The 25,894-nt window shown below is 41.1% G+C and overlaps 1 protein-coding gene across 5 annotated transcripts in view; it reads right to left on the minus strand.

Moving 5' to 3' along the window:
* Positions 1–25,894, minus strand: part of ABTB2 (ankyrin repeat and BTB domain containing 2) — a 158,781-nt gene that overhangs the window by 21,830 nt on the left and 111,057 nt on the right. For all 5 annotated transcript variants that reach the window (XM_074884340.1, XM_074884339.1, XM_074884337.1 and 2 more), the window contains one exon: positions 3,863–4,015. In XM_074884340.1, coding sequence (XP_074740441.1) covers positions 3,863–4,015 — 153 coding nt within the window. The remainder of the gene's footprint in view (positions 1–3,862; positions 4,016–25,894) is intronic.

Consider the following 25,894-nt stretch of genomic DNA (forward strand, 5'->3'; position numbering starts at 1 on the left):
TTGGAGATACATCTGCAAATAAAACCTGTCTCCGAGGCAGCTGAGTACATGAGAAGACAAGATCTCTGCAGCACCCAGATAGATACTAGATTAGACACACAGTACAGAGCACAAGAGGACAGTAAGGTAAAAAAGGCTTAATGCTAGATATATACAAATCCTAGAGCTAGGCTAGCCAATTAATAATCTTGTTCTACTACGATAACTGGTACAGCATCTCGATGCTACAGTATTATGTAGGATAGGATGCAATGACTTTGTATAATAAGAAGGAGGAGGAGGAGAAGAATCCTATGCAAAAAAAGTGAAATAAAATTACATCACTTGAAATCCAGTGAGCCTCAGAAAACAAAAGGTTTTGAAGGGATGGTACCTGTCTTTGCACATTGTTTCTATTCTGCTAGCAGACATGGTTCCACCCAGTGCTATTTACGGGCACTGCTGGAGCAAGGGAGGGGGTGACAGAACAGGACACACTGACACATGCAATTCACTGACACACACAATGCACTGACAGCCCTGCAGAGCAAACAGCAAAACAAAACAGTTTCCCAGAGCTGTCAGAGACCCATTAGAAAGGTGGACTGGAGTTCTTGGTGTAGAGCTGCCAGGAGGGCCAGGTCAGGCACAAGAATTTGAAGTTACAATTTGTGAGCTTTACTGCTGGGGGACCTGCAGGCTCAGCCCACGCAGCAGTTACCGTACACTTGCTGTTCTGTAGCAGTGGCTCGCCAGCGTGCTCCAATAGATGCAAAGTCACTTTTTCTTTTAGAGTGTGATAAAAGTTAGAGCATCCTACAAGAGCTGGGGCGGGGAGAGCTCACATATGCACAACTGCTGTGCAGCAGCTGCAACCACAGCAGGTTTTCCATGTGCGAGTTGTTATCCTGTGGAGAAGAGGCAAACTTTTGCACGCTTCCTGGGGTAAAGCCTGTGCTCCTGCAGTTGCCCAGACAGGCAGCAGCTCCCATGTACACCCAGCTGTGCCCAGGGGATAAACTGAAGAACTGATGGGGGACCAAGAGACATCAGAGGGGCAGAGCTCAGGGAAAGGGGTAGGGCTGAGGTCCTAGTTTGGGAAGGGATAGCTTGAGGAGGGAGCACGAGCCTGGTGTGCTCTTTGGGTTTCATAAGCAGTAACTACTACTACAACTACTAGTAGTGAGTGACTTAAATTTGGCCTGCAATGTGGAAAAAATAATAACAATTAAAAAAGCAGTGTGTGATAATAATATTGAAATCCTAACATTTATATTTAAGTAGATGGAAAAGAAACACACTTCTTTGCAATCTAGCATTTCCCCATTTACATTATCATTTAACCAGTAACAGGTGAGTACTGAAGATGTTTATAAATTGTCTGGCAAACAAACTGAGAGCATCGTATTAGAAGGCTTCATCCACTAAGACACTAACAGTTGTGGAAGACTATACTGCCCAAACAGTCTGTGTCAGAGAATAGGTATTAGAGGTCTGAATTTCAGGTTATAGCAATTATACTTCGTTCTTCTGCACAACTTCTCTTTCAGGGATTTCAACATACCCTACCTGATGCATCACCACTGCAAGGAACTATCATTAAATGACTTTCAGCCTGTGCATCATGACGAAAAGGGAGTTGCAACTTGCCTATAGTCACACAGCAAGTCAGGGATAAATTTGGCTTCAGTTCCAAGATTTCTTTTTCCCCTAAATGTGCTGTAATGACCAGATACAAATGACTGCTTTAGAGCATCATATAACAGGCACTGGAAACGAGGCATTGCTCTCTCATGGGTTTTTTTCTTCTAGTTTAAATCTTTCATGCAGCAAAAAGACAATGCTCTTCCTCTCATACCACACATCGCAGAACATCATTAGACCTCTGAAAATAAAACTCATGCATGACAGTTCAGAACAAAGACCTGGTCAAGCTTAACTTTGATTTTTGTCCTCTATTACAAAGGTGATGCATGTTACTTTAAAAAGAGGTTGATTCACCTGCAGGGAATGCACACTGCATACATCCCTATGGAGGAACAGTTTGGTGAGGTAAAAGGTGTGAAAGGATCTTAGTTTTCTTACAGAATTGTCATTCTTTCTGTAATGACAACAAACTGGATAGAAACCTTTAACATACTCCTGTACTGCTAATCCTTAACAACCCAGCAATTGAATTATCTTATGCCTGAATATCCCACATACTGTGGCTGAGGCCCTTTATACCTGCTTCTCACTTATTTATTGCTTACATTATTTTGGTCCTCCTGGGTTTCTATTGAGACCTTCATTCCATAGCTGTATCATTATGGCTTCAGTTTGAAGTTACTGAGATGAACCCCATTTTCACAAAGGCTGTCTCTAAGTGTTTCCCTTTAGTTCATATCAGCAGGAAAATCAAACACCTAAATCCCTGCCCTCTTTTATTTACTTTTTTTTTTTTTAAGGTATAGGATCTATAAAGTAAGGGACTACCTGTGCTTTGTATATTAATGTGCACAAAAAAGCAGTGCAGAGAGAGAGGGGGATGCCTTTGAAGCGGAAGGTTTGGATTCAGTCTTGAAACCAAAAATCTTTCTAAAGGAGAGACTGAAAGAAAAACCATGAGACTGACTGAAGTACTTGTGATTAGTTTAGTCTTTTGTGGTACCATTCATTGAAGAATTTAAAAGGTTTTGGCAAGCATTAGGCACATATGTAAAATCAGTTTAGCCCATATTAAGTTGCCTACACTAACGCCTGCCATCCACACATAAGCCAGAGTAGCGTGTGCTTTGACACAGAGCACACGTACACTGGCAGAGAAAAGGGAGAAGAAAAGTGTTCCAGGACAACTCCAAGTCCAAGTTCAGCTGCTCCCTTTCAGTCTGAAGCCAAGGAGTTTAAATAACTGTTGAGGATCACCTGTTTATCTTAGTTTTCAAAAAGACTGGCAGCACTCTCAGTCAGGTACCATGTCTCAGGAGAAAGGCAGGACCTGAGAGCTGAGAATGTCTTGGAGTCAGCTGCAGCTGACGAAACATTCAGTCATCTAATTTCACCCACATACTCATCAACTAATTTAGCTTTGCATTAGGTTTTGTGGGTGGTAAGTGCTACCCTTCAATTCACAGATGGGGAGACAGAGATGTAGCAAAAAGCAAAAGCCTTTTTGGCTGCCAGAAGGAAAAAGTAAAAAGCAACAAAGACAGATCCAGGACTCCTGATTAAAAGCTTCTTGTTGCTTTTATTGTTCATGAAGAATAATTCGAAGAGTAAGGGCATATTTTTATCTTTTCAGGTGATCATTTCATCACTTAAGAGCATGATAGAAGTATTATTTATTGTTATTAACATGTCCCACCCACTCATTTAACCTGGAGGTATATGGGGTCAAAACTCACTCAAGAAACGACCTTGTAGTAAAGTTCAAGATGTAACCCCGATATCAAAACCAGTGCTAATGAGAGCAACTTAAAGGACTACACACCTGAATAAAATACCTATGATGTGCTAATGAATCAAGCTAATTATAAACCCCTGTTCAATATATGAGGGGAGGATTCTAAAAGGTACTGATACTTTTCATCAAGGTATCTCAAAAAACATAAGAATAATCTTGTAATTAAGGCTACAGCATAAAAACCAAATACCTAGCTGAACCAGGACATTGTGTTTCAATCCTTCTCTGTCTCAGTCTTCCTACATAACTTTTGACAAGACAAAATCTTTCTACCCCAGCTGCAGTGTTTGGCCAAAGTTTCTTTATCTTTTGGAATACTAAAATGTTAAACGTGTATCACCTGTCTAGCATTTTGAGATCTGGCTCCACTGAAATATAGTAAGAAGAATGCTGTAAGAAGTTACAATTACTTTAGCTGCTTATAAAGCTTATTCCACATACTTTAGCTGCCGGGGCTCGCAGTCCAGTCCAGGTAGGAGCAGTCTGGCTGTCTGCCTGATATCATCACTGTCCACAGTTAAACTGCGCCGGTGCTCAGCGTAGGTGATAGCCACTCTCATCCACTCCATCAGCGGTGGCAGAAGCATGAAGGGCCTGTGCGAACAAAGGGGAAAAAAAAAAAATTCCATCAGAGTTAACGTGGGTCTGCTATCTTGTGCTGCGATGCAAAAGCAACACTTAATCGCTTCCTGGGCATGCTTGTGGGAGGCTGGCACAGATAAAACCCACCCGCAGAGGCAGACTCTGTCCCTGTGCTCAGCAGGACTGGCAGGTCACAGCAGGTGGAAGAACTGGAACTGCTCGGCCTTGGCTATCTGAACCGCTTTTTACCCCAAGCGAGGTCATGCCAGGACATGCTGGTTTCCTGCAATACATTTCACCCTGTAGGACTGAACATAAGGGACCTACTTCTACTATTAGCTATAGGTCAGGCCGCCCCAGCTCAAGTGGCCAATGCTTTGTGTTTTGGATCAGAAGGGCTCTCAGATGTGCAGTTTATGTAATAATTCTGTCTGTCGTTCTAAATAATCCATATGTACAGGCTGCTCTACCGCTTAATTAACAAAGATTCTTGATTGTTTGAAACTTCAACTAAACCAGGCTAATTCAGTACTACCTCCACTGATCTTTAAGTTACATTATCACTACCTGACGGCTTTTCACATCCTACATTTCTTACGTGCCAAGCTCAGGCCTCCGCTCAGAAGAATCATTTTTGCACAACTGACCCTCTAGACCACAGCAGAACTGTTGCAGCTATGTTTTAATGGGAACTGCTTTGTGAGGGAAGAATGAGTAAATCAAAAAGAAAACAACTAATATGCAGACATCTCTATACAAGAATAAATTTACAACATTACTTACATTGTAAGCAATTTGTGGAAAAGCATTCTATCTGTTCCTAATTTGTACAGCATCCAACACAGGGAAGTTTTACCCAGTATGAAAGGTTGCAAGGCAGTAAAGGAATATAAATAAGGTAATAACAATAGCAACAACAGCCATTTTGGACTAGCTTATGAAGAGGCCCCCTCTCACTCCTGCTGCAAGAATGAGCACAGTACTGAAATTACACAGTAATATATAGGTACCATAATACTCTCATACACAACATATCTCATCCATCCATCCTCTCAGACTGATCTATTATTTGCTTATTTTTTCCCCAAGGATACCTGCCACCCTAGTGGAAGGCTCAGAAGTGTCAGCTGTAATTGAAAATTCCTTTTCCATTTCCAGTAACAAATTTATTAACTCTGAGAAAAGAGCCCTTTTGACTTAAGCATTCAAAAGAAAATAATTGAGGGGAGAAGGTACCAATTCCTTTATAAAGTTCAGAGAAAAAAAAGATACATACCAGAAAACAGAAAATGATTTTGGCATTAATGAAAGGAGCTGAACCCATGAAAGGCATTTTCAAAGCTGTGCATGTATATGTGTGTGCACATATGCGAGCACAGTAAGAGTAAGCAGCACCAATCCTGTTAGAAACCATTTATCAATAATGGGATTTACAAGCAGAACTCCCTTTGTGTGACTTTGAACATCCTTCAGGGTGAAATAGCTCCACTCGGTAAAATATGTGCCATCTGTTTCCATTTTGCAGTTGCAAGGTGCACTAAAATACTGTCATTACCTCTTTACAAATAAGTGCACTATTTTTTCCCTCTGCTTCTTCTCTTCTTCCAAGTAGTGAAACAGCATCTACAAAATCAGAGGTTCTTTAAGCATCTGATCAATCCTGGATTGCCAATGCAAGGGCGTTTTTAACAGGACAGCTACTTACTGCTTTTACCACTTCTATGTCAAACAATCAAAATATCAGGGCTGCTACGTTCATCACTTTCAAAATTACCCAGTAGCTCATCAGTTGAAAGTCTTTGTGGAAGTCCAGCGTGAATCCCCCAACCCATCCAGGCTTTCTGACTTGTCCCAGACAGTGGGATGGGATGACTCCCTCCAGCACAGCCGGTTCAGAGTTGACTCACTCCCCCAAGGGAAGAGCAGCAGTCTGCAACAGGCATTTGGGAGATGCCTTTCAGCACTTAGAACTTCAACCCTTATCCGGCCTACAACAGAGGCATTTACACCTTTTAAATTCGGGCACTTAAGGGAGGAGCCTAAATTAATTATCTAGACTTTCTAATTACTCAGCAGAGCCTCTAGTGTAGGATTCAAAGCTCCCGAGACCTGGTGAGGACAGAGAGGTAGGCTAGATAGGCTAAAAGCACCAGAATTTAATACTCAAAGGTAGATAAACACCTCAGGAGCAATAGAAAAACTCATCTTACAAGTGATTATATCTACCACCTTTTGTGGTAGATAAGCTATTTAGGCTACATCACAGCTTCCCTGACACTTTCATGGTGGGAACACTGCTGGACAGAGAACGATGTTGATCCAGCACAGTCCTGATCATCTCATTAAGTAACGAGCCAAACCTCGGTAACTATTACACACGGCACTCGGCGGCAAGAGACTGTGGTCAGCCAACAGAAAATACCATTGAGTCTGCACCAGAAATAACACCTATCATGAAGAAATTTCCATTCTGTAAAAAAATTCACATGTGCCAGGGTTATAAATGGCTTCCATGCACATGCAGACCTTGAATGTGGAAAACCTGGTTTAGGAGGAATGGAAGGAGAAAGATTTTTTTTGTTTGTTTATTTTTTAAATCTCAACAGATTTTTTCCAAAGGCTTTAAAACTCACAGCTCAACAGACTGCATAGTTACCCTGTGCCCAAAGGAGAGCAGACTTCGAATTGCAAAAAGAAACATCAGGTGGGATGTTTTCCTCGTACCGCTAGCCTAATTTGTCCCAACCCTACCACTCACATTGCTGTGCAAGGTGGGTAAATCATTATTCTATCAGGAGGGACTATAACGACTTCAATTTCTATTTTGCTGTAGCTTTGCTTCTCTTGAAAATTTCTAGCTTGAGGATGGGCTTTCTATTCTCCCTGACACACACACTCTCTTCTTTTATCCAACTATTTCCTTTCTTCACACTGTGCACATGGGCATGCTCGCGGGAACAGCTCTGTATTACTTTGTTCACTGACACTACATTAGATAAGCAGTATTATTACATGATCTGAGCAGAAAGAGAGAGATGCAGATCAACTGAAATGCCAACACTGGGTTGCACTGCACTAAAAATACATGCAATTCTTCTTTTTCTAGACAATAAATGCAATTATTACCCCTGTGGCCCTTAACCTGGGCATCTATCTGCCTCTAGGGAAACACTGATCATTTCACAGTCTGAAAAACACTGGAGTAGGGGAAGGGGAGAAACCTTCATGGAAAATTAACTGGGAAATGCTGCAAGCTAAAAAATTGATTTCCATCTATGCCATGTTCTGTACTGTGCATTTTCCTCTGGACTTTCTGACATTTAGAAGCATTTGGCAGCTCATTAAATTCTGCACATGAAGTGATCCAGCCCTGGGAATCTGTCACACTCGCAGCAGTAGTTCACTAGGGACACATACTCTGTTTTCTATGAAGAAGAATGCCACCATTGCTTTGTTCAGTTTTTTGCCATTAAGTTGTCTTCAAGTGTTGCCACATGTAAACTGGGGAAGTACACAGCAGTGGAAAGTAAAGTGGACACTGCTCATCTACCATACACCTTGTAAAGAATCGCAGTGATGTCCAATACAGTCATCTGCAGTCAATATTTTATCTATAGGTCTTTGAAATTTTCTCCCATTTACAATTGGCCAGCCGCTCCCTTCCCAAGGGGATCGGGTTGGAGCTGGGTGAGATGTGCTCTGAGAAAGAATGGACCCTATTGTGGGCTTTTTCCCCTCATATGAACCGAAACACGTTGTTTTATTTAGACATAACTGAGAAGGATAATGGCAGCAGCACTTGGCAGAGAATTTATAGCAAGTTGTAACTTTTTCCTGGAAAATGTACTATGCTCATTTGATTAGAATGGCCTAGGACATGACCGGCATGTGGAGATAATGTGCGGCAGTCCTTGAGGAGATGCTGTGGGATCACAGACTTTCAGTGTTAACTCATGCATCACAAAGAAACTAGTCTCCAAAGTGGGCTCTTCTGAGGATTTTTAACAGCCCTGGGGCCAAGACATTTTTGGCAGAGTGAAGTTAATTGTATGCAAAAGAAGAAAGACCTCCACAGGAGTTAGCAAATCATGTCATCCTTCCTCTGACTTGAATGCTAGGACAATGCATTTGGAGCTTGACTTTTAGAGGTGAGGAACACCTGCTCTCTCAGATGAAAACAGTAGGTCTTCCCAGAAAAAACAGCCATGCTACCAAATTCCTCCCTCCTGCCTCAGTCCCCAGGAGGGCCCAGGGACAAGACTGCTGAAGAAAGGAGGAGCAAGGGGAGGAGGAGACATTTTCTCTACAGCCACCTCTCTTCTCCTCCTGTGCTATTTTTTGTAGTCTCCTGTTTTGCTACAGCAAAACAAGGAGGGAGCCAACAGTGACAGCAACATCAGGAAAGAAAAACCTTGTTCTTCTAAACAAGAATTTCTTTCTTCTAAAGCAGGAAAGAAAATACTGTCCTAATGGAATCAGGTGAGAATGGCAAAATTTGTCTGCCTCTTGGCAGTCCGAGCTGGTCCTGAGACACACGTGCCCAGACAGTCTCCCATCCAGCCTGTCCCACAGTCTTCTAAATGGTTTGAACAGCTTTCTCTTCCCTTCATCTGTAACAACTGCTCTATAAGCCCCTGCTAACATTTTAAACACATGCAAACTTTAGCATGGCAAAGCACGTGTAAATATCAGAACACTTATGGTCAGAGTAGGGTAGGCCATGGTAACTCCCCCACATTTGATTTACTGAAACTATACAGACACTATGTGCAGAGAAGAATCCCAAATCTTTAGAGATCATTGTGGTTTTTTGCAAGGGACTGAAAAAAGAAGGGTGGCTTGCAGTACCGAGCAGTGAGCTAACGTTTGAATTTAATGCTGGAACCAAACTCTAGTCCCATTTTACCCTAAAATGATGGAGCTTAAAGTCATGAACACAGAGCAAGTTAAGAACAGCTATAAAAAGCTATAGCTCAGTCTCACCTGTTCTTTTTTTTTAAAAAAGGAATAAGCTTAAAAATCACATTGCACATGTGCAGAGAAGGGAGTAATGTGACTAGCAGAGATACTGGGAGTGATTGCCAGGTTGCCAAGTAAGCCAAGCAGGCTTTTTCATAGCTTTACAAGGCTCCTAGTTAGGGGTCCTGGGAGACCCCCATACAACGAGCAGAACTATGTAAGGGAAAACGAAACAGGAATAAAACTAATCTACAACAACATGGTGAATCATGTAGGAGGGTGGCTAGGACAAGATGTGTTGTTTGAACTTTACACCAAGATGGAAAAACCCCAAGGATGGCAGCAGAGTCAAAAAGAAAACAGAGTGAAGTCTCATTAATTGGAAAAGGGAAAAGACTCTGAGGCAAGACAGAGTATCCAAAACCTAAACCATGTCATGTTGATGTGGAAAACAGTGGCATATTTACAGTTTGGATTCTCAAACACTAAACCCCTCTTCAAGCTGCAGGAAAAAAAAAATATCTCTGAGTATGTAATTATATGTGAATAAAATATCAACAGAAATGATGACTTAGAAAAAACACAAAATCTTTGCTCCAAAACACAACCAGCTTAAGTCAGGAGCCATTCCTTTCAGATTCAAAACGCTTTACTGAATTTGAAAAAAACCTCCCACATTTACAGAGGAAAAGATAGGAATTACCATGCTGGATCTGATTCAAGGATCATCTCAACAAATGCCACGTCTTTACAAAGCAATCAGTCCCAGATCTTCACAGAGAAGGAAGAAGAAATTTAATCACAGCCAACTGGCCCAAAAAGAAAGTTTTCTTCTGAACTCCCTTGAAACAATGACTGGCTCACATCTTAGAAGATAAGAGTTCTCAAATTTAAGTGGATCATTATCAAGTTACTAAGGTCTTGGCTTGGATATGCCATGACACTAACTTCCAGTTTAGCAAATTATCCTTCAGTCAGACACTAATGGAATGAAAAACATCTGGATAATATTATATTTATTGGGATCCTTTCTCCACTGAATCTGCCTTCACAGTTTCCTCTGCTTATAGAATATAAAATGGTACAAGAATAGTTTAAATCTAGAACTGGCAGCTCTGATCTTTCTTAGCAATCCTAGTAACCACAGACAGAAATACCACCTTTTCCACCCCTGTCTGCAAACCGCACTTAGAAATAAGGTGCAGCATCAGACAGATTTCATGTCATGTTAACTGCAAATCAAAGTAAAAACTAAATGCAAGTTCACTAAAAAAAACCCATGAAGGAATCATTAGGAACTCACTATGCATCTTAAAAAGGACCCTCAAGTCTGTGGTTTATTTATTATAATCACATTTTACAAAAACTTTGTTTTAACAACAGGGAAAAGATTCCATAAAACAAGTACTTGTGCTGCTCTGGAATGTGCCATGTGTCTCATTAGAAAAACATATTTGTAACATCTGTATGCTGTGGCAGAAGGAACTCTTGGTTTCTAGACAGACAGAAAATAATTAAAACCAACTTAAATAGTATACAGTTGATGATAAGAGTCAGATAGATATACACGATAGTTTGAACTACAACAATATGGTCATAGTTATGTGGTCAAGGATGTGACTGACTTCCATCTGCCTCCCCCAGATGCACACAGAGCTGTTTGATCCCCGATGGGCACTGGGAGTATCCACCTCGACAGAGGAAACGCAGAGGAAGGGAAACCACTGATCATGCTCCTCTTGCTCCTCCCAACTCCTTGACATCCTAAAATTCTCCATAAGCCGAAAACTACTGCAACAATCCGGGAAATGAACTATTCTTGCATGACTCTGGACCTAACTGCAGTCTTGACCTCAATTAATACACAGCTGTATGTTTAAATCACTTACAAGATCAGATGCAACTACTGAGGACTGACTTGCTGTTACATCTGCTGAATTAGACACAGAATTGTCAGTGACCTATGCACATCAGCTGGTGCCACCAGACTTGCAGAGGTCAATTCTACAGATTTCTGAAGGACCCGGGTCTCAAATCCTGTCTCTGACCAGCCAAGAGCATCCTCGTAGCGACACTGAGACACAGGCTCTTCCCAGCACAGAAGAGTGGCTCTGGCCAGGTCATCTGCATCAGATCTGTTAAGCCTTTCCCAACTCTTATAAAAAGGTGACTACCCTGGTTTGCAAGCCTTCCATTTTGTAAGCACAAAATGCTTTTTAGACAAATTCTAACTGTGGCCCAGCCATTTCCCAGCAGTTGCTCTGAAGGAAGCTGTGCTTCCAGAGCTGGGCAGGTGGAGTGGGAATCAAAACCATAGAATCACAGGATGGTTTGGGTTGGAATGGACCTTAAAAATCATCTAGTTCCAATCCCCTGCCCAGGGCAGGGACACCTTCCACTAGCCCAGGTTGCCCAAAGCCCCGTCCAACCTGGCCTTGAACCCTTCCAGGGAGGGGGCAGCCACAGCTTCTCTGGGCAACCTGTGCCAGGGCCTCACCACCCTCACAGGGAAGAATTTCTTCCTTGTATCTAATCTAAATCTGCCCTCTTTCAGTTTAAAACCATTACCCTTTGTCCTACCCCTACACCCCTGATCAAGAGTCCCTCCCCCCTTTCCTGTAGCCCCTTTAAGTCCTGGGAGGCTGCTCTAAGGTCTCCCCGGAACCTTTTCTCCAGGCTGAACCCCTCCAACTCTCTCAGCCTGTCCTCACAGGGGAGGTGCTCCAGCCCCATGATCATCTTTGTGGCCTCCTCTGAACCCACTTGAGCAGGTTCGTGTCCTTCTGATGTTGGTGCCCCCAGAGCTGGACACAGCACTGCAGGTGGGGTCTCATGAGAGCAGAGCAGAGGGGGAGAATCCCCTCCCTCGACCTGCTGCCCACACTTCTCCTGATGCAGCCCAGGACATGGTTGGCTTCTGGGCTGCGAGCGATACATCTCGCTTGAGGAATACACCTCGCTGCTGCCCCTTAGGCCTGCCCAGACCTGCAGAAAGGATGTTACACATCTGCATGCTCCTCAGAATTTGCCATTTGTCATTTTTGCTTTTATGACTTAAATTTTTAAAAGCCCAAATGTAGTTGTGCTGAGTTACACAGCAGGTCACAAACTGCCTCAAACTTCAAAATCAACTCACATGGGAAAAACAAGGACATGAAGGGACTTTTTAAGATTTAATAGGATTTTTTTTTTTTTTAAATTAGCATCATTGGCTAACAGAAAATAAGAAAAGAGAAAGCCATTCTTGTGGATTTCCTGGGTTAGTCAGTGAAAAGGGCACAGGAGACTTTGCAGGAGGACCAGAAGCGGCTGGCACATCCTGTTCCCCCCTGAACCAGTCTGACATTTGGAGACCCAGTACCCATGACCCACCCCAAGGAGACCGACTGAAGAAACCTTGCCATGTGCAACAATTCCTCCTGCAAAGCAAAACACTGGTACATTTTGGAGCAGGACATGAATACAAACTACTTGCATTAAAGAAATGAGCCTGTAACAGCATGCTATGTGATAGGCAGAGATAAACACGGGCAGAAAGCCTGAATGGGTTGTCTGCTATTCTTGGATTAGCCTTGATCCTGTGGGCAGAAAAAAAACCAAGAGGTAACTCCTATGGGTTATTCCAGCAGCTACACTGGCAAACTAAAGACAACATTGCTATCTGCAAGCAGATTTACCTGGGGTCAGTGTGGTTCTTCACTATCCAGTGCTGAGACGACTCCTTCATAATTTTTTTGCCCATTATACTTAATTCCCAAAAGCATTAGTAGGATTGAGATAACAGGCCTCTTAGTTATGACTTCAATCTGATTTGCCAACATGCATATGTTAAAAACATATGCTGATTCTCAAGCCAAAACCAATCTGCCAGATTCAATCGTAGAACTAATTTTCAGGGCCCAGTTATAAAATCCTGAATGTAGAGCATTGCCACGCTTATGAAAATTGCCTGAAAAGCTCCCGAGTTATAACTGTGTGAACAAAGAGCCAGAAATAAAAATATTTTTGTGCAGTTCTGCAATGCTGAAAACTCTTTAATTAAAACTGCAAAAATTTGTTCAGCTAAACAAAGACAATCCTTGCCAAAGCAAAGGGTTTTCACACTAAACAGGGAAATGTTTCCCATTTACCTTACAGCACAAGCCAAAACCTAATTAATATTTCAAAAGAGAAATTGTCAAACACAAGATAGTGGTATCTAGAGGCTAAACATTTCAAGGTTAAAAGATAATTCTTTCATTTTCAGGACTAAGAAAAAGCTGATTGAACTTCTATTTTTGTAATTGCTTCACTGCTGTTCCACTTCTGTGCTGTGTTACGCTACTCTGAGCATGGTCTTCGTGTAACATCAGTCTCACCTGATGCTGATGTCAGTGCTTTCTCAATAAAAATCCAAGTAATCTTTTGGTTTTTCACATTCCTGGAATCTGAGAAGTTCCAGAAACTAATTTAGCATGAAGGCATGAGGAACACACTAATACATGTGGATGAAAAGAACTGATTTTGGAGCTCTCTCAGGTACAATAATGTAATGTGTGCACTAAAATCAGGTACCCACTCCACCCAATAGCATTATCATATAATCCACGTTCTGGCTGCTGTATTACAATCACAGAAGGTCTCACAAAACAGCCAAAATTTTCTTGAATAAAAGGCAATCAAGCCCAGAGTATAGCACTTGGGAATGAATAGGCAGTAGTCTTCTCTCTGAGCCAGTGCCAGGTAAGACATGCAAGATCTGTCATTAATGAAAGATCAGAATAGGAGTAACATCGCTGTTGGATGAAATAGATGCCAGTGTGGCATTTTTTTATTTATTATTTTGCAAGAGAACATTGCTTTGTCCTAATGGCAAGCTGCTCAATGAATATATTTCACCTCTATCTTCAAGGAGCTTCTGTTTTGTTCCTCAGTTCTTGTCTTAAAATATTGAAGAGTTGCTGTGCAGAAATGAAGAGAGAGTTCTGTGTTCCAAATATGTTTGGTACCAGTGCTGAATGAATGTGTTTCTGGCTTTTACTGGAAAGCATAATGAGTTGTATATTTGCATTTTAGCTTAGATAATTAATAGTGTCATGTAAGCATACAGATATGAGAAATACAAGCAACAGAAGTGTCCTGAATTTAAAGAAAACAACCATTGCGATGAAGTCAGTCCCTCTATGCCAGACTAAAAATCCCCCCACTCTTCCATTTTGTGTTTAATATTGTGAAATGTCCCAATTTCAAACTCTTTTATGCTTCTATCACCATGATTTTTATGGTCATATCAATGGATATCAATTAACTTAAGTAGCACTACAAATGGTAGACATAACTTGCTTAACTATAGGATTCTGAGAGCTAGACCTAACTGGTCAAGCTCAAATTCCTTCAGCTTCCAAATATCCTAAATTTAAAGTACACATGCATTAAATTTCAGCATTTGGAGCTGTAGTGCTTCTCAGCAGATGCTACAAATTCCAGCTATTAAGTCTGCTTTCAGCATGGTTACTTAGATCTGCTAGCACTGCTGCTCAACAGTCTCTTGCTTTGCCTGTTACAGTGTATGAGCTTTCAGTGAATTTCAAATAATAATGTTATGGTTCCATACCTCAATATATACCTGCAGGACATTTTTCAGCAGATAACAGTTTGGTCTAACCAAGAACAATGCAGACAGGACACATGGAAACTTAGGTAACAAGATTTTGCCACGTTGGGTATTAGTAACCTCCTGACATCTCTACTGAACTATAAAAAATGGTGTTGTTGCTCTTAGAAAAAGGTCTAGAGATCTAAGGCCAGAGCTGTAGAGTTCCTGTTATAATGAATTTATGTGCTGCAAACAATAGCCATAGCTGACACAATACCATGAATTTTGGCAAGTCTGGTCTCAAGTCTTTCAAACACTGTCAGGTCATAAAGCTAACTCACTTAACTGCTCTCCCAGTTTCTCCAGGACAATGTTACCCACATCTGCACTGCAGAATCTAGCAGGTAACTTCAACCATTCCTCAAAACCCAAGTATTTCTACACCAGAAGTAGGAGGAATCTTCACAAACAATAATCCTGCAAACAAGAGAGGTAATGGCATTTACCTTAAAATCTTGTCACCATCACACACGCAGTTGCCAAGACTACCAGCACAAATAGGCCAGCAGCATAAGCAATACTTTCCTACAAAGCAACTTGTCACACTACCGAAGTTTTAGATCTCATGTTCTCTGAACTACAGAGTTGCAGATTTTATGCTGAGTTTGCAAATGGCTAAAACACTAGCAATGTTTGTTTATACCCATGCCATCTGCAGGGCAGCCTAGGAGGTAGATTAAAAAACCCAACTGTCATACAGCTCTCCATATCAAGGTTATCTGTTACCCCATCTCTCTCTCTAAAAAGGCACAATGATATAGTCTGATATTAATAGATTAGATAGACGTTCTAATAGGGGGTAAGAGTTTTAAGAGTTTTCTTATCCGCAGCTAAAACCTGTTCCTGCAACAGGTCCAACCTGCTTCATTTTGACCATGGCAGAGGGTGCAGCGCTGTGGTTACCACAGGAACGTGGAAGAATTTCATGTTCCAGCTACTCACTCAGCTAATGATTAGCATGACAAAATGATAATTTTTGTTTCTAATATGAACGATATTTTTTCTTATCAGCCCTGTTAAAATTCTGCTGCCAGAAAGCAGATCTAAAACCACAGAAGCATCAATGAATATGTTAAAAATGACAACATTAAACATGCATCACTTGTAACACCAAGTTCAATGTGCATAATTTTTTTTTCAGCTTGTTGAGAAAAATATTATCACTCAAAATGTTCATTTGCTCTACCCTTCATTACCTGTTGCTTGAATAAACCTTTCTATCAACACCCAGTGCTCTGCATTCCAAACACAACGGAAGAGCAATCAGTAAAAATGTATATGAAACATGGGAAACGGATATATTTCTTCCCACTTTTTATCTCAAAGAAAACTGCAAACACAGACTTGAGAAATAAACTAGTTTTCTTTTGCCTTTCTTCACAGCAGGTACCTCTGAGCCCTAAGTATGTGAATAAAGCTGTTCATAGCCAAAAGTGTAACACATCACTACACTGGGGCAAATGCCCTTGCTACATGTACAGTCAGATCAGCTTAGTTTGGCTGCTTACCCTTAAACATATTGAGCGTCTCAACACAGAGAGTTGAGCAGACTAAAAGAGGTTCCAAAGTGAGTTAATTAAACTATTGTAACTCCTTGTATAAGGAAGAATGGGATGCCCAGATGGAAAGTCATTTAAGGAACATGTGTTTCTGTGATGTTCTAGTGCACCAACTCTTCAGAGAGATCCTTCCTGAAGAATTTGGCAGTCACAACAGGGAACGGAGCACTGACTACCTGGCACGGTGCAGTGCTGCACAGAGGTAACTCTTAATCACACAGTCTGGATGCTGGAAACCATATAATTACAACAAGATACATTCTGAGTGGGGTATATTAATCCTGTTATAATTTTATGTTAATGCGCTTACATTCCTCTCAACTAGGCTTAACTATCTTCTCCTAGTTCTGCATCACGGACAACTCATCCCTTCCACTGAAAAATCCTAGCACTTCTGAAGGTCCCAGAAGGACCCAATGTATCTCTGGAAGAATCTTTTGCATTTCTGAAGGAAGCCAAAGAGGTGAGGAGTGGCTAAGTGAATTCTTTACAGTTGCAGAGAGTTTTCCAGCAAGCCTAGCAATAAAAATTTACAGCTTCTGTCCCCCTCTATTCTGTAGCCATTATGATATACTTTCTAATCCATGGAAGAAAGAATTTCAGGTACAAACTCTTCAGTGGAACATGAGGTCTCAATAGTTTGACTCCAGACTGAAACTACCCCTTTCAGCAGCATCACTCCAGATCCGCACTGATAAGCACTAAGACCAAAACACAGCTTGGTGTCTTTCCTCTCTAAGCAAACACGTTAGACCAGCATGCATGGTATCAACACAAGGGTGTTCAGCCGCAGAAGAATCCACAAACCAGAGCTGAATCAGCTCATACATGTAACTCATTTGAATAGGATTTGTCTTGCAGAGCAGACACGCTTTTTAAAACAGTCAGTTCAGCATTTACTGTAAAAATGTGATGAAAACAGTACAGTTTAGCTTCCTAAGTGACCACCAGGTCATGGCAGTGCATGCACTCGTAGGTATAGGACAAGGAAGTGCAAACTGCCAGGGTCTCCTTTAAAAAGGAAACAAAGCAGAGACATACCAATCTAGGATTACCTCAGGGAAAGCTTAGTTTCTAATCTCCACAAGGTCAAAGAGAAAGAATGATTGTTGCTATTATCATAAATTATACCCAGAAACATTTACTCTTCAGAAGAGCTTAGCTCTTAGCTCTCTGTTACAAAGATGTCAGGAACAATAAGAGCAAAAACCCCAACAACCTGCCAGCCCTGGCTGCTGCACAGCAAAAGCTCAGAATTGTGTCTTTATTTAGTGTGGCCTTTGTTAAAGCACCAGCTAACTCCTTCCTCAGGAAACAGGCAAGTTCTGCAAGTGAAGGTCTGTAATTTAGTCCAATAGGAAATAATATTAACTTCAATTGAAAACAGCAATTACTAAAAAAGAAGAAACTTGGCTTGTTACCATCATCGTTCTTTGCAATATGCTCAGAACCTTTCATCCACAGAGTTACTGCTTTTTACTTACATAAGTTAGAAGAGCACTACATTGGTATCACGATACTGTCTTTAAGGATCTATGCCTAGAAAAAAAATGGAGATTCTAAGATGATATTGATGGTATTTATGCTGATAGTAAATTACAGCAAACCAGCAAGAATCAAGTAAAGAAATTCAGACTCTCAGTCACTCCTCTACTATTTCAATGGTCAGTCACTGTCTGAAAGGTGAAAAAAGAAGCCAGGAGACCTTGTCTTACTCATTTCTGTGTTTCTATAATGCTTTCTTAGTAACACATGCTGTAACAGTTTTGTTTTAATTTTCCTCGGATTAATTTTTTCTTAATTTTTGGTGCCAGCTTGCTGCTTAGTCTTCTCATCATGAAACAGCAAACAATAAACAATACACAACACAGGGTGCCTACAGGCACTGAAGATTTCTGTTTGTATCAGCCCTGAGAATCTAGGCAGTTAAGCTGCCAGGCTCTCATTTTCTTGCACCTTTTTTTTTATCTGAACAGATGGAAACTTAAGAGAAGCAGCCAAGAACTTAACATGGACATCTTTACAGTAATTACTGTAGCTGTACTTATAGTAATTGCAGAGTGGGAGCACACACACATGCACAATGGCTGTCATCTCTTCATTGCTAAACAACAGTCAAAGATCATCTATCTAGTTTTCAAATATTTTTACAAATAGGGGACATTCATCAGAAATGGCTTAGGTCAAAGTCTTTCCGGGGATTTCCAGCAAGCACTGAGGTCTACTGTAAAATGCCTATGAAAGCAGAAAATAGTGTTTTTCAAATGAATGTAACTGACAGGACAAAGACTGTTAAATGCCTTATTCTTTTTCTAGGTAGGTGGTAAGGATCAACTACTGTCTGCTGTCTACCTGACTAGCCAGTTCTAGGAAACAATGTATTGATACCTATGGATGACTGGGAAGTTACCAGGCTGACACATGTAAAACAACTTTTAGGTACAAATACTGTAATTAGAACCACAGAAGCACAGAACAGCTGAGGTTAAAAGGCACTCCTGGAGATCGGTTAGTCCAAACCCCCTTGCTCAAAACCAGGGTCAGCTAGAGCAGGTTGCCCAGGACCATGTGAAATTGGTAATTGTTAGGTGACCTAGCCCCCTGTATCTGTGACATCTGAGACTTCTCAGACCACCCTTAACTTCTGTCCATGGAAACCTGTGCATAAGCAGCAGCAAGGTTTCAAGACAGCCTAAGAGCCTGACTTTTTGGCACATGGTTTCGCATACAGCCATTAGCATCAAATTTTTGTTTCACTGTGTATGCTCTTTTTTACCTGTAATGCTTTCCCTGTGGGCCAAGGCTGGCATAGGAAGACAGTCTCTTTACTCTGCATGAAGTCTGCTCTGTGCTCTTCAATTTCGTATACAGTGAGCCTCTTCTCCTTGCAGTTTTGCAGAGAATTTAAATAATCTATGTTTGTACCACACCCCTGCTCCAATACAAAAGATCAGAAGATACAGGTTACTTTGGAAACACTCCAGTAACACTACAAATTGCTTACAGCCAGTAACACAGAAGAAAGGCTAGTCTGTCCCAGGTGTGAGAGATGGAGAGTTAAAAAAAAAAAACTGAGCAGTGTTTGTTTATACAAACAACATAAAAGACAGAGAGGGAAAAAAAAAATAAATCTAATTCAGACTAGATTGCATTGCCAGTTTCGGCAGTTACACTTGGGTGAATTCGATCCTCAGGGTTTGCAATTAATTCCCTTCACTACTGCCAAGGTCATCCCTCACATTCTAATTTTGCAATCTTTGAACTATAAAGAAATGAACAATTAAAAAAATTACAAGACTTAAAAATACCTCAATAGATGATGCCAGGCAAAGGCAGAAATATTACCAGGAACCCAAACATAACTACTGTCACCTATTGACTTTAACCTGACTTGTTTTTAATTCACATATCCAATGCTATGGTGCTCAAAGCATGCACAGACACACACACAGAACGTAATAAACAAACCTAAACATTTCATCCTGGATCTCTCTTCAGTCTTTCAGTCAGGTTATTAGCAGCACATATGCAGGAATCCCACTAGCACAGGCTCTGATTCTGTTAAAAGTCGGTGGTTTCTAAGTGTTTCTGGTTTTTTTCTGGCTAGATGTTACTGCTGCAATATGTGCTGAGATGTCATCATGAAGAGCAGGAAGGTGAAAGTTTGCTCACCACAAGTGTGATAAAGCTCCTGACTCCTCCTGTTAAATGATATATGTTCTCAATTCACAAAACTGTGGCAGATATTCAATATATTGCAACTATTTAGTATGGGCTCAACAAATACATAAGCCTGCCTAAGGTCAGGAACAGCACTGCCAAGGAACAGGTAATTTTAGTCAATAGATACACGTTGATTGTAGTTTATTGGCCTCTGAAATAGGGCCATTCACTCCATCTTCCTCCTGAATAAGTATCTCAAAATCACAATTAAGTCTGACATTAACTGGTTGAAGTCTGAAATGGGCAAAAAAACATAGCAACATCTTCTCTCCTTAGTGTTGGTGAAGGAAACTGATCTTATCTGTTTATGGCCTTCTTATTCTTCTAATAAATCTACCAAACTAATCTTTCATCAATAACAAATAGCTTTTTTTCTTTAAAACAAAGAGGGGCACATTTTTATGTTCACTCTGAACAAGCAATGCCATAATGGCACAGTTCAGTGTAAGGCTTCCTTCTGCTTCCCTATATTTAATAAGTATATTTATGTCAAAATAGCTCTGGGGAAAAAAAAAAATAAAAATCAATGGGGCTACTGGATGGGGGTGGGACTGGAGGAATATGCTCACTGTCATCTTTCTGTAACCACCCCGTTGACTTCAGGGGTACTCTGAGTGGATTGAAGTACTGTTAAACATGAATGTATCATTAGAGCATTATTCTCTCTCAAGGCAAATGAATCAGGGTCTACTTTTATTATTCTTATACACCTAATTCTTGACTGGTGAGGCAGCTGTAGACAGAATAGAAAGATACTAAGATCTCTCAGACAAGAGATCCCAGAACTTATTTTATTGCAGACCTTTTCAAAGACACAGCTCATTGAACTAAGTGTATCAAGTTCTGTTCCTGATGGGGCATGGTAACAATGGGATATGACTGTAAAATAAAAGAATTCAGACATAAATATATTAAATTTGAATTAGGAAAGGCTAGGCCACAGATAAATCTAAAAGACAGACAATGATGTAGCTATTGCACTTCATAAAATTCCATAAACCTGCAGTTAAAAAGAGTAGAGGGGAAAAAAGCCTCATGACAGATCAGTGAGAGTCTGGAAACATCCATCTGGAGAAAAGATTTGTCCTGAAAAACCTTAACCAGCTCTGAAAGTAGTGATACTTCTCAGTGATGTTGAGGATGCAGCTCAAGCAAACACAGGTCTCAGCAGCAGGCTCTGCAGGTTATTCCTGATTTTCCTTCCTTTTCTGCCAGTTGAATGCCCATGCAACACAAAGCAATACTTTCTGGAGACAATTCATATTAATAACTTGGAATGTTAGTATTCTCTTTAATATGCATTGATACCATTGTTTAAATTTGATCCATGTGACCAAATCATTGCTGTCTCAAGCAATTTCAGAATAAACATTTAGTTGTGCCAGGCATTTTCTGAACACAGGGGAAGAAAGCAGCTAACCGTGAGGGAAATAGCTGAAGGCTCTAATTATTTCTAATGATGCACCTAGAGATCAAGTAAAAAGGTACTAAGTAAGATCAAAGTAATGCTTTTTCAAAACACGAAATTTAGAAAATGGGATAAGGAGGCCGTCTTCATCAGATGGTCACTGAGGGTTTAGAAATAGCCATAGCACTGGGGCTCTTTATTTGCATCAACCACTGCAAGACTCTTTATAGGGAAACTGCACCAGAAGGCTCTTGAAAGCAGCACTGTAGGAAAGGAGATGCACAAACTACTTGGAGATTATTTTTCTCTCAGTAGAAATCAGTGGCATGCCTCCGAAGTATCTGAGGACAGACTGAATTTTGCCAAGTATGAAAGATAAAATAAGGTCCTAAGGCCACTGCTCTAATCAGTCTGGTCTGAGCATAAGTATTTGAATCTAACAGCACAATAGGCCAAGATGCAAACTTGATCACCATTGAATCAAGGGATACTTGGACAGGATTTTGACACTGTATCAGGAACTATTAATTTAGACCCATCTCTGGTTTCCATGCTAGCCAGAATAAATTTGGATTATACACCACAAGACAAAAAATATCCAGTGTTCTAGCCAATGATGATTTAAATCAATAGCTCAAATATTGGAAGAATATAGCATTTGAGCAAATAATACTCAACAATAGCATGAAAAGGCTACAACCTTTTCTTCTGCCAGCATCAGATGCATTTTTCATCCTTTCCCAGTAAATAAAGTTTCAGAGCAGGCATTGCTGGAAATACTCCACAAAGAGAAAACCCAAGCAGACAGCTCAGCATCTCCCTCCTCCTGCCCAGCTAACATGGCACAGGAGAGTAGGCACTAGTCCATTTCTCCTGCTTGACCCTATTGAAAAATATGGTTTGCATGCTTATCCATTGGCCCTGGATCACACGAGGTAACAGATGTAACAGGAGGACTCCTGTTGGAAGCAGAAAAAATTTATCACTTTTGAACTTCGTAGATAAAAGCAGCCACCCAGCTGAATGCCGAATGAGCAGCAGCCTTTCTGGAGGATTTCATGTGACAAGGGAGAAACTGAGGGAGCCCAGGTTTGTTTGCAATCACATCGCAAAGCAGACTCCTCTAGAGAAGCAGCACATCTGAAGCAAGCCTTCTAGTGCCTGCACATGGAAAACAGAATGAAGCTTTCTCTTTCCTTATGAGGTGGCCCCCTGTGTGATTGTAGTTGGCTTCTTGCAGTGTCCACAGCTTTTCCAGCTGAAGAGCTGTGAATTTCCATCAAATTGGCAAGCCCCAAATTTTACTGTTGGCAGCTGACAAATCCTACATCAGCTCTGGAATTGCACTAGTGTTTTACTGGGTTTTCACTGACTGTGTCAGATGGGTACAGTCTATGTGCTTCTGCTGATGTAAATTGTTTCATACTCGCTGAGTTTTGGAGTAAAATAATGCACTAGCAAACTCAGACAACATGTAAAACTTGGCACGTCTGGAACATGGACAGCTCAAAGGTCTACATGGCTGGATCCACCACGGGTACTGAAGGACAAGCCCAGAATTACTTTTAGAATGTTCTACAGACCATCAGTATCAACAACAGGCAAACACAATTTATAGCTTTTTTAATAGGGTAGCTGGAAGAGACCCTACCAAAGACATGCAGATAATCAGCTATACAAGGAAGCAGGATCCGACTTTTTTGCCTATTCTTAGGCATTAGATCATGCTAACTTTCCTACAATAAATTCTGTATGCACATGATAACCAAAAAGAGATAGGATAAGGGCAGTCAGTGGTGTCTATTCCTAGCTTTAAGGCTGGACCACTATCCTGGTCAAGTCAATTAAGCCAGGGTAGACTAGTTCACCCAAGCTGTAAAATGAGACTATAATATTGACCTCGATTTGTGCTCTATGAGGAGCAGACAAACACTCCCTAAGATAAGTATCACTGAGAGAGCATTCTTGCCTTGACACATGATTAAAAATAAGACAAAAGCTTTATTTTCCACTTGGGAAAAAGTGAAGAAGGGGAAAAGAAACTTTCTTTACCTTTGGATGGCCCTTCTCAAGTCATAGTATCTCAACCAATCCCAGCAAACATGCTCTGCTGCTCTGGGACATGATCTCACACGGCAGAGTGCACCCAAGCTCAGCCAGCCTGACATAAGCAATGGGAAAAAACCCAGAGCAGAAACAGAGCAGAGAGGGAGCACCACGCATCTGCTCACTCTTCATGGTCCAAACCCACACTGTCTGACCTCTGACACAATACAGACTATGATCTCTGAGAAACTCAGAAAATCTTATTGCCCAGCAGAGACGCACTTTTGCAGCAACAAAGGCAGATGTGCTCTCTGATGACAACAAAAAGCTCTTAGCCTTCAGGCAGTCAGGTGTATCCTTATGGAGTAAAGCAGCTTGTTCTCACCTCGGGGTCTAATTTGCTTGCCAAAGTATTGCACAAGTGGCACTCTGTATTTGCAAAACACTTCCTCAGGTGGCCTATTTGACACCAAATAGCAGATGGTTTACTGTCCGTGAAGCAAATAAGGTCATTTTGGGGTTCCAAGTGGGTCATGGCTTGGTCATACAGCAAGCAGCTGCATTCATTGTGGAGATGTTTCAAATGTTTTGCTTAAGATACCGGAGTCCTTTCTCTCTAATTCTGCCTCATCTCGTCCTCCTGCTTCAATGCCTTCACCTGGAGGTAAGTATCAGAACCAGATATAACCAACCCACAGACTTCCCAGAGTTTCAGTCTATTGGTACCCCAAATCATTCACATGCTGGAGGCCAAACCAGAAAGCTCCTCTATCTGCCAAGCTCTAGAGACGACTACATCCACCCCATTCCCCCAGGACTCTACCGTTTACCCACCTCAGTTCTTTAGTCGCCAAGGTGTTTAGCATGGATAAGGCACGTAGCTTATATGAGTTTAAACTGGTCCTCTTTGGGGTGCCTTGCATACCCACCTGCAAGTGTGTATGTTTTCATACCTTGTACAGTTTGCTGCAGGATATGTTCAGAAGCTCTCTTAGTTTTTTAAGAGCCCTTTATGACACATGACACCCGCCATTAGGCATGGTTTCAGAACTTGAATTCTATGCTTGCCTTCATGTGTAAAGACCTTCCAGACCCTACAGTGTTATGATTTTCATAGCACTTTGCATTGCAGTGTGACACTCAGAAAGGTCACAGACAACAGAAGGCCAAGCAAGACGGAGAGTACGCTATCAGGTCTCTAGTATATTGAACAACTGCAGTTCCTTCCACTGAATCAACATAGCTCACAGATCTTCCCAAGATCAGGATTTTCCAAGCCTGCAGCTTCTAACAGCCATCCCTCTGCTAAATTTCAGATTGGTGTTCAATACCAACAGATTTATACATGATCCCAGAAACTGAAGCACAAGCAAACACAGAATAGGTCAGCATTATTGTCCTTGTTTGCAACTGAGATTTTTTTCAGTAGAAAACAAACTGGGATTGCACCGCACATAACAAGTATATTCCAGAGAGAGAGCATAAATGCACAAAAGAGCAATGCAGAGTTCGCAGCTGATTTAGCACAGCTCAGGAAAGAATAAAAGAACTGGGCTGCACAGCTTTGCCAAGTCACATTAGGTCAATCAGTGCCCTCATCTATCATGCCACGAGTCTGGCATCTCACATACAGCCTCAACCATCTCTCCTCTTAAGCTAGGAAAGAGTAAATTATCTCCTGTATAAAGTGCTGCTGGCAATATTTATCCCACTGGCTATGCTAAACAATACACACAGAGATCAATACAGTAAGACACATACAAATACATTTTGGAACAAACAAAAGGTACAGTTGGATGCTCATTTCTGGTATACCAGACAGTATTAATTTCGTTTCATAAACTTTTTTAAACCAATTGGTTAAGCTGATAGTCCTCAGGTTCTGCTCCCCCCCTCCCCCCAATCACTTTTTTGCTCCATTTTAACATACCCTTTTTAATTTCCTTTACAGCTAAGTCCTGGTCAGAAAAAAATGGCAGAAATTTCCCTTACACCAGCTGTTATAGGATCTAGTGAGGATTTTAAAACAGAATAGAGTTGCAGCCTGCATTCCAAAAAAACTCCAGCGAACCATGTGAAGACCATTGTTTGGGAGCAATTGGAGAGATAACTGCACTCCTGATTTAACAAATTTATTATCTTCAGTGTACAAAACAAGTAGCTGCAGTAACATCATTACAGTGAGAACACAACACAAAATAGAAAGCTTAATCTACATTTCTGATCCAAGCTGTTTAGCAGCTTCAGCTGTACAACTGTGGGAACTAGTGGTACAACTTTACAGAACCCGGCCCCATGAAAACTTATTTTTTGCACAGTGTGCAAATGTGAAATGCAAAATAAACCATCTTGCACTAGGTAACTGATTAAGATTAGCGAGCCCAAAAAAACAGGACTCTGAGATGTGCAGCCATGCCTCTTCCTATTTTACTCAACTTCACTTAATTCCTCTTGGTTCTTCACACGTGTACATCAGTTCCCTGTCTCTGATGCTACAGTTCTGCTCACAGATTGTTCTTTTTGAAAGGATTTAGGGGGAGGATCAGACAAATAGAAAGACA

This window comes from Strix uralensis, chromosome 15 (genome assembly GCF_047716275.1).
Source record: "Strix uralensis isolate ZFMK-TIS-50842 chromosome 15, bStrUra1, whole genome shotgun sequence".
Lineage (NCBI taxonomy): Eukaryota > Metazoa > Chordata > Aves > Strigiformes > Strigidae > Strix > Strix uralensis.